At 38.0% G+C, this 19,084-nt stretch overlaps 2 protein-coding genes across 8 annotated transcripts in view; one reads left to right on the top strand and one right to left on the bottom strand.

Annotated features, from left to right (window-relative positions):
* Positions 1-583: 583 nt before the first annotated feature.
* rmi1 (RMI1, RecQ mediated genome instability 1, homolog (S. cerevisiae)) lies at positions 584-10,766 on the bottom strand. 6 transcript variants are annotated; one of them, XM_008418461.2, is made up of 9 exons: positions 10,460-10,766; positions 9,943-10,359; positions 7,828-7,938; positions 6,319-6,468; positions 4,961-5,031; positions 4,665-4,788; positions 4,461-4,542; positions 3,806-3,977; positions 584-2,467 (listed from the first exon to the last, which is right to left on the bottom strand). In XM_008418461.2, exons 2-9 carry the CDS (start codon positions 10,102-10,104, stop codon positions 1,324-1,326), a joined length of 2,016 nt encoding a protein of 671 aa, XP_008416683.1. In that variant the 5' UTR covers positions 10,105-10,359; positions 10,460-10,766; the 3' UTR covers positions 584-1,323. The 6 variants fall into 6 exon arrangements, with proteins under 6 accessions (XP_008416683.1, XP_008416686.1, XP_008416684.1 ...); XM_008418464.2 differs by having other exon boundaries at positions 9,943-10,162; XM_008418462.2 differs by having other exon boundaries at positions 10,484-10,766.
* Positions 10,767-10,817: 51 nt separating this feature from the next.
* hnrnpk (heterogeneous nuclear ribonucleoprotein K) overlaps positions 10,818-19,084 on the top strand; it is a 12,772-nt gene continuing 4,505 nt past the window's right edge. Inside the window, exons 1-11 of one of the 2 annotated variants that reach the window (XM_008418459.1) lie at positions 10,818-10,924; positions 11,896-11,969; positions 12,080-12,242; positions 12,568-12,665; positions 12,866-12,922; positions 13,852-13,895; positions 15,299-15,371; positions 15,981-16,094; positions 16,338-16,466; positions 16,758-17,086; positions 17,436-17,483. In XM_008418459.1, the coding sequence (XP_008416681.1) occupies positions 12,185-12,242; positions 12,568-12,665; positions 12,866-12,922; positions 13,852-13,895; positions 15,299-15,371; positions 15,981-16,094; positions 16,338-16,466; positions 16,758-17,086; positions 17,436-17,483 (950 nt within the window). In that variant the 5' untranslated portion in view covers positions 10,818-10,924; positions 11,896-11,969; positions 12,080-12,184. Of the gene's footprint in view, positions 10,925-11,895; positions 11,970-12,079; positions 12,243-12,567; positions 12,666-12,865; positions 12,923-13,851; positions 13,896-15,298; positions 15,372-15,980; positions 16,095-16,337; positions 16,467-16,757; positions 17,087-17,432; positions 17,484-19,084 lie in introns of both variants that reach the window. The other variant, XM_008418458.1, reaches the window with a different exon arrangement.

Below are 19,084 nucleotides of genomic sequence, written 5' to 3'. Positions count from 1 at the left end.
ACAGGCATGAAACCTCAAAAGATCTGCAGCTGTAATTACTTCTACAAAGTATTGACTCTGGGGCTGAATATATATATACATAGAACAGTTAACAAAAAAAAAACAATTCCTTATAAACATCACAATTATGCCTTACTGTGTAAACAGTACATTAGATAGGAACAGAAGTTGAGAGGACTGCTTTGTGGAAGGGTTTGGAACAATCACCTCATTATGAAAGCCTGGAAGACAAAGGAAATACCTTTGGCTTTTAAGAAGAATAATTTAAAAACTAATACCCTCTGAAAAATATGGTAGATAATAAGTGTGAATGAATGTTCACTGTGGATAACTGGCTGCACCGGAAAGCAGCCTGTTACAAACTTCGCGCAAATTATGAGATGGGTAAGGTTAGACCTTTCAATATCAGCAGCAAGGTGCTTCCGCTATAACAGAACCGTTACAAAGCATATGAAATAGGAGAGAAAAAGCTGGTTTTGCAACATGTCAGCGCAATAGTAACTTAGTTACTAAAAGAAAGCTTAAATAGATATATTCCTCCAGCTCACAGATACTACAAGTGGAAAAAAAACATGAAGCGAAGTCTGATATGATAAACCTTTTGATATCTTTTTATTTCCAGTACTTGGAGCAAAAAAAACAAACAAACAAATCATTACATTTAAAACCAAAACCATGGACGTGGCTCTGGAGAGGAGAGAAATAATCAAAGCTCATCGCCTCTCCTTTATCCCCCGCTTTCCTTTCATTCTCCTCTGAGGAAGTTTATTAAAGACCCATGCTGCCCTTGCCTATTCAATCACTTTTCAGTGAAAAGTAATGGTCGTGCTGCATGAATGCATAGACTGGCAATTCATTACTGTAATCAGAACATGAATACCCCCGTATCCCTACTCTCGTCTCCGCTCTTCTCTCCGTGTAGTTTTCAATGCTACACAGGATGTGTCATGCTTAAAACTGGGTTGTTTAAACCAACATTCAGCTAATGGCTGCATGTGAGTATTTAGATACCCTCTTTCTTCTGTAAACTAAACGCAACACAGTGGATCTACAGCCTGTAGTAGCACAATAAACAGAAGAATTAAACCCACTAATGCCAAACAGCAGAATGCTGCGTTCGCGTATAGCAGATGGGATGCATTGCAACACAAGATCATCAGATCATCAGACTCCCAGTTCACACCTTCTGCTGTCAAAAATGTAGCAGAGGGCCAAGTTGATCATCAATTTTGATCATAGCTTTATTGGCAATTTTTCATCTCTGCCGAAGGGCAATTTAACGTTTCCATTGGAGGTAATTTTCTCATTTTCACCCACTTCCACTCAGCTGCGTTTACTTTCCCTCACCCTCTGCTCCAGCTCCCGCAGCACTCTCTCGCTGACTGGTTGAGCCTTGGCCACCACGGCTCTCCCGTCGCCTGGCTTCGCGACGATCGTCATGATGCAGCACATGTCCACCAGCTCTTCCTGGCATCTCCGCATGCCGGAGTCTAGCTCCCCCCTGCGCGACGGGTCACGCTTCAGAGCCGTCTTCTCTGCTACAGAGAACCCCAGTAATCCTGTCAAAACCTCATTGGATAACTCCACATCCAGGTAGCCAGTCCCATCAGATATAGAAGCAGAAACACTCCAGACTCCATTACTGCTGGTCAGCTTTCCCAGCAAAGTCACAATGAAGGCTTTGACGCAGACCTCAGTGGGTTGTGAACGGGGTTTAGACAGAAGCTTGTCAAGTAAGCATAAATAGGTAAAAGGTGCAGAGGTCAGAGTGAGTGCAGGGACGCTGGGGTCATCTTCTGCAGCGTTTAAACTGTGAGTTTTCTCTTGAGGTGTTCCAGTCACAGTTTTTGGGGACATCGAGGAAAGGCTAGAGCTGGTGTTGCTTTCTCTAGCTCTTCCAAATTGTTCTTTAGCAGAGATTTGAGCCAGTCCCCTCGGTTGCTCCCTTTGCACTGGATTGGGCTCAACCTCTTGAAAAAGACAGTCCGTGTCTTCATCCATAAAATCATCATCATTAACACCCAACCCCAACTCTTCGGATGTCTCTAAGGCTGACGGAGAAAAGAAGGCTTTGGATGTCGTTGAAGCCTCCCTGCTGAATCCTTGATGATCTCTTTTCAGGGATCTGGAGGGAACAGACCCCTCAAATGTCCCAGATCCATGTGAAGTTTGCGCCTCAAATCGAACAGGTTGGGCTTTTGTTGCTCTTTCCACACCGCTTTGATTTACTAATATTCTGTTATTCTGATGTGTGCTTCTATGATCGTTGTCAACGTTTCCACCTTCCTGTAATATAACGCTGTCTAACTCGTCCAGGGGAAAGTCTTCATCAGGAAATTCGTCATCTGCCATGTTGTCTTCTTGGCTATTTTGATCCGTCACGACAGAGTGGAACAACTCAACGAGGTCCTCGTCATCCTCGTTTCTTCGAACTGACCCACTCCTGTTAGGTTGTGTTGAATCAGATCTGTGAAAATGAGAGAACGTTTGACTCCTAAAAGATACAAATAAACCAATTATTTTCCAAAATATTGCAAAGAAAATGTTTCTGGTAAGATATACAGTAGCTGCTGTAAGATTATGGCCCCCAACTTGCTACATTTGCATTTATGGAAATATAACAACATAGTTTATAAGCTGTGATGAAAATTACTAATTGTTTTTATAATTTAATCTAGACATGCAACAAGAAATTAGTAGACGATCAGAACAAAATGATTTCCAGCATGACCAGTCTGTCGGAAACTAAAAAATCCCAACTTTTCTTCGAACCAGTAAATGCACCAAACATAAGCACAACAAAGGTTAAGCTCTGACATGGTTGGTATGGGAAGTTGTTACTGAATAAGACTTATTTTTGCTAGTTCAGTGTTTTGTTTATAAAATACCATCATAGGAATGCACAGAACTTTAAAAGGCTACTTTATGGGCAACTGTGTCGGGCTGTGAGGAAGCGAGAGAGCAAGACTTTCAACAGACACCAGGAAGGCTGAATGTCTTATGGCAAAATTGCTGTTTTATCTTCCTGAGCTTTCAATCTCTGTCTTTCATGGAACATTATCTGGAAGTGTTAAAAGCTTGTTTGGGCTAAGCTAATTTGGTTTAGCGATGTGGTAATAACTATAAGAGCCTAAACAAAAATAGTAATAATTTTGTCTTTGTTTCAAAATACATATAAAATCTTGGTTTACAGTGACCACTCTCCTGCAGGCGTTGTGCTGTCGCCTCTGTTTCAAACAAACAATTATATACCGATTATGGCAAGAAGGCAAGAAAATTATATTCTGATAGCAAACTTTACATCACCTTAAATTACAGTAGTTAAAATGGTCTAAAATAGGTGTTGGCAGGCCAACACTTGAACGGATTGGTGCATCTCTACCGCAATCCTTTGCCAAGACACATGGAGCTTGTTTTTCAGCAGATACACACCAACTGACAAAACAGTGAAGCACCTGGAAGAAATTGTTAAATTTGGGCATGATTTGGTCTTTAATGTGATGGACTGAAATTGGGATGTAAATGATTTGATCTGCAAGAAGGACAGACACCAGAGAGGCCCAACTGGAAACTCTCTGAGAGTTAAAAGACAGAGTGGAGATGTTACATAGAGTAGGTATTGCATTTGTTGTACCAAGTGGCATAATGTTAATAATGGGAACCTGAGAACACGCGCAGACTTGTCACCCCAACATTTTGTCCATTTTCCTCAAAAACGAGTATGTAAACTATTTAATTTCACTCGTATATAACCGTACAAAACAAAACAATTAAGCACAACATATTGGGACAGTTGATCACTGACCTGAATGAGACAATGTCCCCAAGGACAGAAGACAGAGTCGAGGTCTCCTGCAAGGTCCCATAACCACTATCTGTAGATGGCTGAACCTGAACGACTTCAGCCTCACTGTGTTCCTCCAGACTGGCCAGCAGCTCTGCATCGTCCACCTCCAGGTCCTCCACTGCCTGGTTGTCTTCAAAGACCAAAAATAAATAAATAAATTATGATCATTTTTATTACAAAAGACGGGGTACTCTCATCTAGGTATTTTATTATAACTAATTAATTTACTTAGTATGGGTGGATAATTAATGTAGTGATCATCATGAAAAATATTTTATGATATTAATTTTTATTTATTGCTGCCATACTAAATTTTGTTTGTTCCATGAGAGCATTAATAAACATCAGTAAATGAGAATAAATCAAACTTCTTTAGGTGACTGGTGTTCTCAAAAAGCCAATTTCAAATGTGAATATATTTTTCAAGAGCAGCCATTTGTGGGGAAGTGATTGTTGCGGCATGTAGTCACAGCCAGTTACTTAAAATAACACTGAAAAGTAATAAACATATTTTTTGTCATCCTTTTTACCATTAACATAATGGTACCACAAAATATTGCAAAAATGTTCATATCGCCCTTCATCAAAGATCCTTAAACTCTTGTGGTTCCACCTTGTCGTGGTTGCATCGAAGCCTCTTCGTCTTGCTGCTGCTCTGGCTCTGGGAGGCCCAGCGTCCGGCACAACACCCGGCCCTGTCGTGGAATAATAGACGTGCGCAATTACTGTGTTATACTCATAAAAACCCCAGAGAGAATGAGTTTTAAAGATTCAGAACAAATGCATGAAAAATCCAACATCTCTATGCACAGCTAACCTGAGTATTCCTCTCCACCAAGTCCTCTACCTCACCACCCAGCATCTTTACATTGGACGGCCCCAAAAGCACAACACCAAGTCTGCAAACCATCTTGCCTTGCAACTGCAGCTTTGCTCCAGGCCTAAGAAAGTTAACAGCAACTTAGAAAATTAACAAGTTGCTAAAATGCACACAATAATATGAAAAAACGAATTAGAAATAAGTTATAACAGTTATAATTATTGAATGTTTGGTGATTCTGTAAAGATAGAAACAGTGTTAAGCAGTTAATGCTTTATAAGTCTGTTGATAACCTGAGTGTTGAACTGAGCGCAGGGATGGATTGATACTCCATGGCCTCCAAGCTCTGAACTCCGTCTGTAATCTGCAAAGCAAATATATAATGTTTTTATGCTAGATGCAGCATCTTTAGCATTCACATATTCAAACTTTTGCAGAAGTCACAGACAAAAACTACAGTATTTACATACAACAAATAATGATTAAAAATGACTTGTTAAATACCAGAATGAGAATAAGAATTTTTCAGGCTGTTGTTTAACTTTCCTCAACTTCAGACATTTTTCACATGTTTTCTTATGACTGAATAAAATTGTATAATTAGTCTGAGATCAGGGCTTTGTGATGTTAACTCCAAAACATTTGACTTTCTCGTCCTAAGGCCACTTTGTAGATAATTTATCAGTATGCTTGGGGTTACTGTTCACTTGGAACATCCATTTTTTTTCTTTTATGACGTGCACTTCAAGCGGTATGTTTGAGATGTTGCTGACGTGCGTCTCCTCTGCATCTGTGCCCTTAAGTTAATTAGAAACTTACAAAACCAAAATACCAAAGCTGTTTAAATTTATGGTTATTATTCTGTATGTAAACTTTTGATTTGGATGAAAGTAATTGCTAGAAAAAAAATCCTTTATAATTCTAGCATTCTATAAACAATTTTGGTAATGCAAACGGACCTGAAACAGGAACGATTTAGTCTAAATAAATATCAGACAGAGAGAAAAAGGGTTTTGCGTCTTTACACACACAGTGTATGTAAAGATCTTGTTTCAGTTATGTGCTATAAATCTTTTGGTGTGGAAAAATATAAGCAGCAGAAAAAACAAGGAACTTTTAAAACTTTTCAAAATAGTGTTAGCGCTATAAAAGTATGCACAAATTCAAAGAAAATGATTGTCTTACGATAAATATCACAATAAGACATCTCTACAATTTACTCCTCTTTGTTCTCTCATTGACTGCATCCCATCACTCCGATTCAGAAAGAGCAGCAGACTCATTCACCATCGTACAGATAAAAGATGAAGTGGGGTCTTAGCAGTAAATATTGTGCAGCCACCCAGAAGTTCAGTGTTCATATTCTTTTAGCGTCAAAGTGCTAAAACCAGTAAGCACATCAATGAAAAACGCCTTCAATTAAAGCCCTCTTCCAAGAAAACCTTTTGAAAAAAATAAAAATCAAAAATCAGGTTGTTATGAAAAAAAGAGTGAGAAAACCTACTTATTATGTTCTCTCCTTATGCTTTCACATGTTTATGTAACTTCTTACATAAACATGTGAAACATGACATTCTTGTTTCTTTTAATTTCTAAAGAACAACACAGAAATGTATTTTTTCATAAGCCACAACGGAGAAGTGACTGTGACCTGGAGCAGCAGCATGCGGGTCGCTTTGGCCTCCCAGGGCCTCTGAGTGGTCTGTGTGACAGCGGAGACCTCATCATTGGTGCAGTCTGTACCCCTCCACTTCTGCAGCTGACCATATGCAGGCTGACTGACATCCAGCAATGAGTCAACCTGAAGCAAAAACAGACTAATCAGCTATGGTTCATGTTGCCTTCACAATTATTTTGTGATCATCCAGTAGCTTTTTTTTCACATTGTACTTTTTGGTGAAGAGGCTGAGTTTTATTTTTTTGCCTGTACTGTAAAGGATGAAAATTCGATTAACCCTCCATACCTGAATATTAGGAAAAATAAATTATAGCTAGTCTAGGGACTATCATTTTGAATGCTTTTGAACTTGTAGGGTTCGGGGATTCTAAGCCATTTTAATGTAAGAAATGCATTCAGGGTGTATTTAGTTTTCAACAAATTCCCCTAATTTGGTTCAATATTTGCTTGAGAAAGACAGAAAAGGTTGGATCTGAGATGTGTATTTCTGTACACATCTCAGATGTGTACTGGGTTGGTTAAATAATTTCAGAACCAGATGTACTGCAAACCAACATATAGTGCGCTTCTTCTTTTTTTGCAACAGTTTTTGCTTAAAATAGTATATCAAATGAACACAGAAGTCAATTATAGGCAGAAGTGTACGGTATGAAGGCGTTTTCCTCTGGGGAGTCCAAAGCACTTTAATTGGGTTTTCCAAAGAAATAATCATTTAAAAAAACGTCAAGTGTTTTCTGCCACAATTCTTTTTTCTGCATTTAATGAACTTGTACCCCTTTTTCATAAAGTTTTTATATATAATTGTTGAATTCAACAAGGCTTATTGTTTGACTTTATTTCCTGAGTTTCTTTATTTATTTGAGATTATAAGCAAAAACATATAGCCAAAGCTGAGGAGGGAAAGGATTGGGACGGAGATTACAACCCGCACTAAACTATATTTGATTTTATTTTTACCATTTTGGTCTTCAATAATCTAGTTTTCACAAAAATATATTTTTTTTTCTGGAAATGTACCTAATATGATGGAACAAGGCAGCAACACCGCTTATATAATTGCTCATCTTTTTCTCAACCGGTCTGCATGCTGTCTATCTAAAATCTGATTGATCTTAATTTGCTGATATTTATGCCACACAAAGCATCCATACTCATAATAATTCATAGTTCTGCAGTCATAATGGGTCACGTTGGCAATATGAATATGTACTTACCTGAAACCATGTTTATTTTTGCTGTAATGAGTATTTTAAAATGAAGCATTCTATTGTTTTATTAGATTAGGCCTCAAGTGGTTTTCATAAAAAACTGCAGTTGTCGACAGTTAAGGAATAGCTTAAAATATTGTAGATCTCTTTTTAAACACAAAATGTTGCGTTTCATCATCTTTTTAAAAAAAATATAGTTTCAGGTTTTTGGCCAGACTTCCACAATCCCAAGCGAGAGAGAAAATAATGCATTAAGCAAAAAAGAAAACAGCACCTGGACACAAAACGTGCCATTGAGTTCCGTCTTCTGGGCCTGAGCGAGCCCTTCAGGGAGAACCGGGTGACCCAGGTCTCTCAGATCTGTCAGGAGCCACTGATCCAAGACCTAAAATTGAGCATCGAACAGATAGTTTTTAAGTGACACCCGTACCAAATCTCTTAATTTCACAAAGGCGATTGCTCATTGTCAGATGGCTAATCAAAACTGACCGTGGGGGGAGGTGAAATGATGCATGTTGAAAAGTCTGAGTTAGTCAAAGCAATGATTTAACAAAAATATTAGCCTTGTCACGGGGTGTTTGAGGTGCAGTGACTCAGTGGTGTGATCAAATCCCTGCAGCTTATTCATTTCTTATCAATGACTGTTTGCACACGTACGCTTGCGTCAAAAAAAAAAAAAAAGAAGTGCTCTGGAATGACTGGCATCTGGGAACCATGTGGGCTACCTTAATAAACTGATAACATGGTCGTCCTGGAACCATAAGGAGACTATGTGTCCCCCACCCCCCGACAAATGAAGCAATATCTTCGACAAGTATCTGTTTGAAAAGAGATAGGCTTTGGCCCTGGAAGGACACAGCTGCTCAGTAGCAATATTTCAGTCCGCTGTGGCGTATGAGAGATGCGTCAGTGTAAGAAAACATACCCCACATGACGCCACCACCAGCTGGTACAGCTGACACCCGGCATGATGGATACGTGCTGTTTACACTAAAATTCTTCTCCGCTATCTGTTGCAACAGAAACCAGGGATTTTCAACCAGGGATAAAGGTGTCACTTTATTTCACATGATCGGCACATACCATAATTTGATCTTATTGTTCTCGGTTGTAACTATTAAATAATTATGGCGATGGGCTTTCAAAGTTAAAGCAAAACTGCTTTCAGTTGGGAAATAGAACATTTACTTTGTTTTTCTAAAAATTCTAATTTGCAAATTGAAAAAAAAAACTACTAAAGCTGCATAATATTATAAAAACAAGCACGCTGTTAATACTAAATATTTCAATGATGATGCCATTTTCCATCACCATCACGTCCCTTACAGTCTCCGTGAGTTTTAGCTAGAGATGAACTAAGGTTTGTGGTCAGTTACTGATCTGTTTTTTGCAAAGCTTGTATGTACAAATTACAATTTCAACTGATTATGTTTTTTCTTAATTAACAATAAAATAAGAAGATATAAAAATTGAACATATTTTCCCTGGTCTTCTGTGTAGGTGAAGTTAGTATTCTAAAAAGCAGCAGTATTCATGCATATTCCAAAGAAGGTAAAATTTTACTATAACTGAGAGTTTTCTAAATGATTGCCAACATATTTCATTACATTATGTGTCAAACCAGAGGTTAAAAAGTTCAAAAACAGGACCAGTTTTGTAGTTCTCCGTTTAGCCTTTCCATTATTTGCAAAATGTTTCTCTCTCTCCCTGACTAACCCACAGCACTAAACAATTAATAGTTTCCTTTAAAACAGCATCTTAGATCTCTGTGCTTTCTCTCCCTTTATTGTAAACATCTCACTGATTATTAAAGTATCTAACGCTCCCCCTCCCCTTTGTAGTACATCATACTGGTAGTTTTGTATGATGCTTAAGATCAGAAAAAGTCAGGTCAGGTCCAACCAAGTGCCATTCAACTCACCAGCTGATTTCTTGATGCATCTCTATGGGAATAAAAGTAAATAACCAGATAGTGCTGTCTAAATGGACACATTAGACAGAACACAAATGCACATTAATAGTGTTAAAAGCAATTGTTTTAGCAATTGTTTTCTCATGCTCAATTGTGCCCAATTGAGCATGAGAAGAATACAGATTTGAGACACATTCAGTCTAGCTTTATTTTTCATTCCAAAAAGCAATATTTGCCTTTTCTTAATCTATTTTAAGGACTTAGGGGTGGGGGAAATTACATTTAATTCCAAGATTTAAACTATGCATTTCTGCCGCCCATTCCGAATGCTGTGTGAAAACAAATGGATGTTTTTCCAAGTAAAGCAATTGTGTGACCTGTAGAGACAGTAAGAAAGAAGGAGACAGAAACAAGCACTGAAATGGATGTTATGATGTGATTTGTCAGACCAGAGTGTGATGACCTGGCTGTACCTACCTGCTGATTGATTTGCTGCTGAGACAGATGATTTGCTCCTCCAGTGTCTCCTTGAATCCACTCAACGCAGGCTTCAAGCCAGGCAAAGGGAACCTGGACATGGCGAGAGGACTGCAGCCAGGCCTGAGTAGCCCGTACTACTGACGGTGTCTCCGGGGCCATCCTCCTCTACTTTCTCTGCAGTTTATATTGCAGCTATTTTCTGCAAGTATTCTATTATCTGGAATTACATACAGAGAACTTTTAAACTTTGCTATGTGAGCCGTCTTTAATTTAGAATTATCACTATTTTCTTAACTTCAGGATGTAATTATACAACGGATACAAATCCATTGTCATAGGAGTCTGAGTGGTAAGGGGCCATTAGTCCCCATCATAATATGTATGCCTAATACGAACGTGTAGCGTGGATGTAAACTGAAGAAGAAGAAAAAAGAAGAGGCATCAAAAACAAGAGCAATTATATACCGTGATTAAGAAAAGTATGCATGTTCAAGTAAGTGTTGCGTAAAGTTACCTAAGCAGAAAATGAAAGCGTTACATCCACAAGGCGAGCTAGTACGAAACGAAGGCGCCAAAGTTGACTAACCAAAACATCAGTTAGCAAGACCGAGGGAATAGCTGTTCATGGCCTCAGAACATCCGGAGCACAACGATTGCCCAATAAAACATTACAAGCCTACTTTAAGAGATGTTATAACAACAAGCAGATTACTATCAGGCTGGTAGGTAAATTATTTTTATCTACGGGAAAAACTAGAAATACAGCTTTGAATATCCACATCCGGAAATAAGGCGTTAGAAACGCCCCTCTTCACATGATTGGCAATATTTCCACACAATGGCAGTCGTCGTACCGTTGACGTGCTTACCATTCAGCCAATCAGGACACAGTACATCGAATTGTTCGTTTCCAGGCTCGGAAGAGAAGGAAGGAAGGAAGCAAGCAAGCAAGCAAGCAAGCGAGGTGATAGCGCTGCAGGTTTGTGTTTTTTGGCGATATTTTCAGCTTTTTTCCGAGCACCGTTGGTTAAAAATAATTGGCATGCGTACGTAAAACTACGAGAAAGTACGTTTTATGCGTGTTGTTGTTTCATCTGTGTCCGGTGCCTTAAAAGCTGGCCTACCTAGCTACGGTTACCCTCTGCCTTGGCAACATGGCGAAACTAGCTAGCCTTTAGCTCGAATCGTTACTGTTGGTCTTTGTACTGGACATCGTTCTAACTGGTGTTGCCAGCTGAAATTTAGATCTATAAGTTGTCTCAAAATGGTATGCTCGTAGTAGTTATGGGCCACTTTATATTAAACTTTGAATTCAGATACGGGGAAATGGCTCGCTTAGCTAATGCGTGGCTCCGTAGGCTTAAGCAACGGCTGCCATTTAGCACGACGAAGCCGCAGTCCGACTACATGGACTAAATTCATACTCACCAAACTGTTATTTTAATATTCTATTAACTCAAAGTTATTATCATTTTTACACCGACTAGATCTGATGTATTTCACACGCCTAAAGTCAGTGGAGGGACGCTTTGCATATTTGCCAACCAGGAGGAAGTAAATCATAAACCAACTTCCACGACTTGCCTTCATTTTAATTTGAACTAATCCTCTTCCAATTTTGTCAAGACTAATACGTAATATATATATTTTTTGTATTTTAAAACTAAAAACCGAGGTCTGTTAATCGATCAGCGTGTGTGTACATGTATATCTTGTAGCACGTAACGTACGATATAATTGAGTAACAATTTGATTAATTTATCCTTTGGTCTGTGTATGCGCCCTCCGACCAAACAACAGAACCTTGTCCCATAAATATCAGTATTTATCGCTTACTGTTCATAAAGCTTTGTTATGCAACATCATGGTAGTACGATGCAAAATGAAAGTGCGATCAGTTTTGTTTGGCTGCATTTCTACATTAAAAGAAGGAGCTTCCCTCCCTGACAGGTTGCAAGAGCTGTTTGGCCCCTCTTCACTTAGATCCGCCTATGAACACGCCCTTTTCCCTGTAATAAATATCGGTGAGTCCAGGCTGTCTAATCGTTTTAACAATTTTAATGCTGACTACAGACTAGATGACCTGCCTCTTTCCTTTTTTCTTATCCCATTTTAATCGCCTTCAACATGCCAGGAGACGAGAACGCACACAGGGGCTGGTTTCCTGCTACTTTTTCCTGCTCCTGTCACCTGCATATCGAATCAAGGTGCTCTTTTTCCACTATTCCGTTTGAAGACCATGGACACAGAAATTGATCAGCAAGATGAGAGCTCATTCAGCAACACAGAGACGAATGGTATAAACTGTAACTCATTTATGTTGTGCCCTTTAAAGATATTCATATTTTTTGTCTTTTTGTGTTGTACATGCACATGGTAGCAGTGATGTATTGTATTCCACTAAAACTAAATGTTCTTTTTTTTTTTGTATTTTTGAGGCCTGCATGTTTTCTGTTGTTAATTAAAAATGATTAGTTTCTATAACCATATTTCTTTTCTATTACATTTTCAATACATGAAAAATTTGACATTTATTAACTTATTTATTGTAAGTAACATTTTCATGAAAGGCATCTACAGTGTTGTCAGTGTGTCTATTTTTATTTTATCTTCTTATTCCAGGTAAACGCCCTGCTGAGGATGCAGATGAACAGAAATCATTCAAACGCTCCAGAAACTGTGATGAGATGGTAGAGCTCCGCATTCTCCTGCAGAGCAAAGTAATTCAGCCCTGTTTTGTTTCAGAATTTAGTCTAAGTGTAAATTCTGCTCTTATTTTAACATTTTATATTTTTTTACTGGTATGATTTCTGATTATTTGATCACACTTAATCGTCTTTACTTTTTTTTTATTTCTAAACATCTTACAATTATGATGATTATTTTTTAAATTTTTTAAATGTTTTTTCTTGTATTGCAGAATGCAGGAGCTGTGATTGGGAAGGGTGGAAAAAACATCAAAGCCCTTCGTTCAGATGTGAGTTCATCAAAGTTTTCTTATCACAGCCAGAAATTCAAAAATAACATTTTTGTGTTCACTGGCCTCTCAGACTCAACCTTCTCTGTTTGGACAGGACCAGGTTTTGCCTCAATCCTTTTTAAGTGTTAAAAATTATTGCAGTATTTTCAATTATTTCCTTCATTGTAAACATAACAAACACCCGGGCCAGCCAATTTATTCCTTTAGACCTTCAGACGAAATTCTGGAGTTAATTTCATCTTGTTCTGGTAGCTAAAACAACATATATTTTTGCATCCATCTAAACTGGACAAAGGCATAAAAGCCCAATTTATGTTTTATAATGTTAAAATATTTAATCCAGCTGGCAATATTAATGCTCTAGTTAATTCAGAATGAAACTGGCACAGTGCTGATTTCTTAATGTCACAAGCTAACATTATGTATTCGTATACATATATATTTTAATGTTGCTGAAAACTGGCCAATTATTGAATAATTCTATGTCATTGCCTCTTTCTCTGGTCATTTACAGTTTGTTCTCCCCCTCTTTTTTCACTGTCTCTGGTTTTATTCCCCCAACATTAAATTTTCGTGTTCTTTAATATGCCATTTCCCTTTTTTCCAATGTCAGTTTCTCCTCTTCTCTCTTTGACGACCCAATCTCTGAGAGAATCAATTTAAAATCACATTTCAACACTGCAGAGCCTGTATATTAAAAATGTATTCCTCTCCCCTCTTCCTTGTTTATTATTTTTACTCTTTACTTTTTTTGCCCACTTCCTCCTCCTCCTCTGTTGCCCATGTTCTGGATGGCCCCTCCTGCGCCCGCCCACCTGACACCCTGGTTGGCCCCGCCCATAATCGTGCCCTGTCCCTAAATGGGCGTGTTACTTGATTGACATCTGTGCTCGAATGGCCCTGGCCCCTGCCCATGCCACGCCCAGTACAATGCCAGTGTGTCAGTCCCAGACAGCAGTGGGCCTGAGCGGTATGTCCCTAAGCTCCTCCCTCTCAATGCCTGACTACAGGTCAAACAAACAAGAAGAAGTGAACAATAATTTGTAGTCCTACCTTTTGTCAAGTCACTATGTTTAAACATATTTAAAGTTTATCAGACTGATCCTAAATGCGATTTTTATCCTAATCTGCCTGTTAAACATCATGTTAATATCCTTTCTATGCCATTTTTAAAGTCATGTCAGGACTGTAACTAAAGTTGGTGCTGTCAGGGTTATTCCACTGTCTTTGAAAATGTCTGCTATAATTTGTGTAGATTTTTTTTTCTTTTTAGGGTTTGTAGGTTTCTCTTATTTGTGGCCATCTGTCCTGTAAATCTTCTTCATTTTCCCTTTCTAAAAGCTCAGTGTTTGTGTATAAATAATGGTGTTTTTGGTTTTCTGTTAGTTCTATGAGCTCACTTGCTTTTAGTATCATCCCATTTTATTTTCATTTTGAAGTCCAAATATCAAAATTTAGATTTTTTATTTTATATTTATTTTTTTTATTATTCTTAAATAGTGAGTGTGTTTGTTTCCTTGTCTGTCTTTCATGTAAGCAAATCCTTAATTGCTGGAGTTTTTGAAACTAGAGGTTTTGATTTAGTCCTATTCATCCATGCTTCATTTGAGTTCATAAAATTCAATTTCCCTGACCCGGTTATAAGCATTAACTCCAGCGACTGCAAATTTACAACCTTACAATAGCATAATCTTCTGTCACTTTCGCTCATCTGCAGACTATGTTGCTTCCATGTGTAATCTGCTTTAGTTCTCCTTATCAGTAGAACTCCTATATCGCCACAGGTGGGTGCAGACAACAATATTTCAGCCACTAGACTTAATTAAAATTAAACTTAAAATCCCCTATGGTAAAAACAAAACATCTTTGTCATCTTGGCTTTTGTGTCCTTCACCTCATTTAGAGGGTCATTTTTTTGTGGTGTGCATCCACCAACCTATACCATAAACCTTTTAGAATTTTCTCTGGCACTTTTATCTCTTCCTAAAACTTCACTTTCCCCATCTTGCTTCCTCAGTGGTTGCCAAATCCAGTCCTCCTTTCTTTTGGGTCCTTTTCTTATTTTGCCACTGTGCTGCTTTTCTCTGGGAAAGGATGCCTTTTTATTCTACTATATTCCTCTCCTTCCCTATAAAATGACCACCAACTTATTGTATAAAATGTTAGAAAACGCAGGACCTTATCATTGAGATAGCTCTTTATTCTCCACTTCTAGCAGTGTTAGCTTTTTTTTATGAGTTAAACCAGAGATCTAATGAACTTTATAATCTGAAACTTTGTTTTCTCCTCCCTTGGGATGCCTCCGGGGTACCCCAACCCCACACCGTCTCTGTTGCCGTGCTCTGTTTTGTCATTGGTGGATAAACTATGAAGAATCCTGAGTATCAGTGCAGACATAGAGACTATTGGAGAAATCCTACTGAAGATTATCCCTACATTGGAAGAAGTGAGTTGTTTTGACTTAGATTTTCATGAACTCATTTCAAATAAGTTGTACAGAGAGCACTGATTGATTTCCTTGCTGCCATTTTTTTATCTGCTCTGTAGGTGATGTAGTTCTGCTATTCTGTTCTTACACTGTCAACTTGACTAGTTTGCTTTTGGTTTAAAGCCATGTATTAGTCATGTGTCTTTGAGGTTCTCACAGTGAGATGACCATGACCAAAAATGGAATGGTTTGTATTTATGCAAAGAAATTAAACACATTTTACGATATTAGGAAAACATGCAATATACAGTAAAGGTATAATTTGCACAAAACAAAAGTTATGACAAATATGTAAAAAAAAAAAAAAAAAAGTAAAAAAATCTTAAATGATTGGTGATTAATTAGTTTTTTAAGTTTCCATTGATTGCGTTATTTTTTTGGCCAGAATTATTTCCAAACAGGAGAATGTAGGAGGTTAAGTGGAAATGTAAAGACAAAACATTTCAGGAAAACTGTATTGATTTTTGCCAGACTAAAGGAAAATGGTTCAGGCAAGTTTATGATCTTGTTTATGAAGGAATGCATGAAAACTGTTGTCAGCATATGGCTTTTATTCTGTTTTTACAGTACCAGCAATACAATGGCAATGACTTTGATTGTGAGCTCCGTCTGCTGATCCATCAGAGCCTGGCGGGCTCCATCATCGGTGTGAAAGGAGCAAAGATCAAGGAGCTTCGGGAGGTATGTGAATATACAAAATTTAATACTTTATTTTTCCTTTTTTTAAGACATTCTGACATGATGTCCTCTGCATGCTATCCATTGAAATAGTACCTTGTGAAATTTCCTTTTTTTTCTTCTTTTTTTTAAATTTTTTTATCAGTCTTAATACCTTCTGATTTCCTTTTTAAGCGCCTTTGTTTTGTTGGAGCTTTTCTTTTTTCTCTTTCTACTCATGTGTGTCTTTCATGCGTGTCTCTCCAGAACACAAAGACCAGCATCAAGCTGTTTCAGGAGTGTTGTCCCCAGTCAACGGACCGTGTGGTGCTGGTTGGTGGTAAAATGGAGAGGGTGGTGGAGTGCATCAAGACCATGCTGGAGCTCATCTCTGAAGTAAGAGTGATTTCCACTATTAATGAGTGAATTTCATGCTTTTTCAGGCTTTACACATTAAGATTTGATTCTGTTTCAAAGCCCTTTATTGAGTGTGTTGTTGCGTATGATATAGTAATGATTTAAAGATATCCACTTAAATGTCTTACTTGATGATGTGATTTAGATTTTCTTCAGTCGTATGAATATTTATTTTTAAAAAGGTTTCCTTGCATATAAAACAAATGTACTACTGTATAAAAGTGCTTTCCGTATTTCTTTTTGTTTAAAATGTGATCATCTCCGCTTTAGGCTCCAATAAAAGGCCGTACACAGCCCTACGACCCTAACTTCTATGATGAGACATACGAGTACGGTGGTTTCACCATGATGTTCGAGGAGAGGGGAGGCGGCCGCAGGCTCATGGGAGGCTTCCCCATGCGCGGAGGCAGGTCCAGTGGCGACCGCGGGTATGACAGAATGCCTTCCAGCCGAGGGGCGCGTGGACCCCTGCCTCCCTCACGCCGCGATTACGATGATATCAGCCCCCGTAGGGGTCCTCCTCCACCCCACCCCAGTAGGGTTGGCAGGGGAAGCGGGCGTCCGCGAAACATGCCAATGGGTCACCCATACAGGGGAGGGTAAGCTCAGTGCTGCTTTCTGAATCTGAATTTTGGAGTAGCAAGCAGCCTGCATGCACCTTCTCGTCGGTTTTATGTAAAGTTTTACTTTATCAATATCTCACTTGTAGATTTTTTTTTTTGCTCCCCAACTGTCTGAAAATGTTGAGCTTTTTTTGCTTTCTCTCCATTCAGATAAATTCTAATTTCTACCAAAACAATTATGTTTATTATTTAATATGTGAGCTAATGTTGCTTTTTTTAGTGGAAAAACTATTGTTCGTATTTATCATTTCATTAAGCATAAGTGCTCATCACTGTATGTCTGGTTGTGTTTGTCCTTTTTTTTCCTATTTCCATGTTTCAGCAGAGACGATCGTTACTATGACTCATACCGTGGCTCAGATGACAGGTCAAAGTAAGTCTTTGTTTCCAAACCTCTGACTAAACCTCCTAACTCATCCTAACAGGAATGCGTTAAGATTCTTGTTTCAATTTATGTTGCAAAAATAAGTCATACCTGTGGCATTGTTTATCTGCGCTGTTGCTTACTATTGAGTGGCATGCTTTTTCTTTAATACTAATAATACATTTCCAGTTCCTAAAAGTGTTCTGTTATATTTTTAACCAGAATTTTTGATTGCATGGGTGCTTTATTTCTAGTGCCGAGTCTCGTTCTGTGACAACTTGGACTGCACAATAGGTTACAATCATATTTCACTTTATCAAAATTGCAATTAACTATTTGGACTTAAAGTATCATCTGGCCAAGCGCTCGGTCAGCAATATATTTACCGATGTTTGTTTAATGCAGCAGAGAATGTTTTATGAGAGCGTTAAGGTGTTCTGGTAAAGTCATTAAAAAAAACCTGCAGCTAAGTTGTTTCTTTGCCAAAATGACAAATTTAACCAGATTCAGCTTTTTCAATAAATGTTGCTGAACTGAAAATTTTTTATTGAACTATTATTTTACAAGGATAAAAACTAATTGAAATTAAAAATCTATTTTTCAAGGGAGTCCAAATAAAACACGGAAAAATACACGGTTAAAGAAGAAAAGAGAAGAAATACTAAATTTAATATTTTTCCGATGGTAGACTGCTTGCCATCAGCAATCTATGTTTTCAATAAACTTAGGGTAGAGAGACGGAAAAATTGTTTTTATAAGAAACTGGTATTTTCATTTTGTACTCTAATAGTGTCATAAATATATTGGTCAGTTCTTAGATGTGCTCTAGAATCTCTGCTGCTCAAATATTCTCTCTAACATTTTTCGAAGATTTTGGTTTTCTATTGTCAAATGTATTGTTTTACATTATCAAGTTGTGCAAAACAAAAATCAAAAATAACTTCTTTGCACAAATATTTAAGCAGTTTATATTTCATGCAACTTGCATTTTAACTCTCCATATTCGTCCAGTGGGATGGCCCTTTACAGCCTAAGATGTCCAAAGTAGATGTAGATCACAGTGAAGGCGGGGGTGAAATTGTAAAGACAAAATAAGTAAAGGAAAGAACAATCTCCACCAAAACAACTCCTTGCAGTAATAGATAATACAGCGGCATGTTTTTCCAATATTGTGCAGCTTCAATTGTCAGACATGGTTTGTAACGGCAAATCGTGTTGCAGGACTAGAGGAAAAATGTCAACGTAAACAGTTACTGATGCTAAAATCCTCTCACATTTAAGGTTTACTCAAAGTTGGCAACACGCATGTGTTTCTATGGAGTACAAAAGTACAATCCTAATACATTTTGTCGGCTATTTTCACTATTTGTGCTCAGCTTTTAGGAGGGAAATAACAGCAGCCTTTGGCTCTGATCAGCATCACCACCACCTGTCACTCCTCTCACCATAACACTGTCAGAGCTGTTCCTGTTACTGTGTGGGAAGATGGTTGGGAGGAAATGTGTTTATACTGTAATCTTGCTCAGCGTGTGTGTGCAGTTTGACCTAGACCAGAAATTTTTCATGGAATGTTTTCAAGATTATTTTTTTTTCTCCTCCAAGTATTTTCT

This window comes from Poecilia reticulata, linkage group LG9 (assembly GCF_000633615.1).
Source record: "Poecilia reticulata strain Guanapo linkage group LG9, Guppy_female_1.0+MT, whole genome shotgun sequence".
In the NCBI taxonomy this organism is placed as follows: domain Eukaryota; kingdom Metazoa; phylum Chordata; class Actinopteri; order Cyprinodontiformes; family Poeciliidae; genus Poecilia; species Poecilia reticulata.
This window is presented reverse-complemented; position numbering and strand designations above follow the sequence as displayed.

Coding starts and splice junctions, on each gene's coding strand:
- rmi1 (XM_008418460.2), bottom strand. CDS start 10,104: ATGGCCCCGGAGACACCGTCAGTAGTACGGGCTACTCAGGCCTGGCTG. Junction 6,469..7,827: donor ATGGCACGTTTTGTGTCCAG/GTGCTGTTTTCT, acceptor TTTTTGCTTCAG/GTTGACTCATTGCTGGATGT. Junction 4,789..4,960: donor GCGCTCAGTTCAACACTCAG/GTTATCAACAGA, acceptor TAACTTTCTTAG/GCCTGGAGCAAAGCTGCAGT.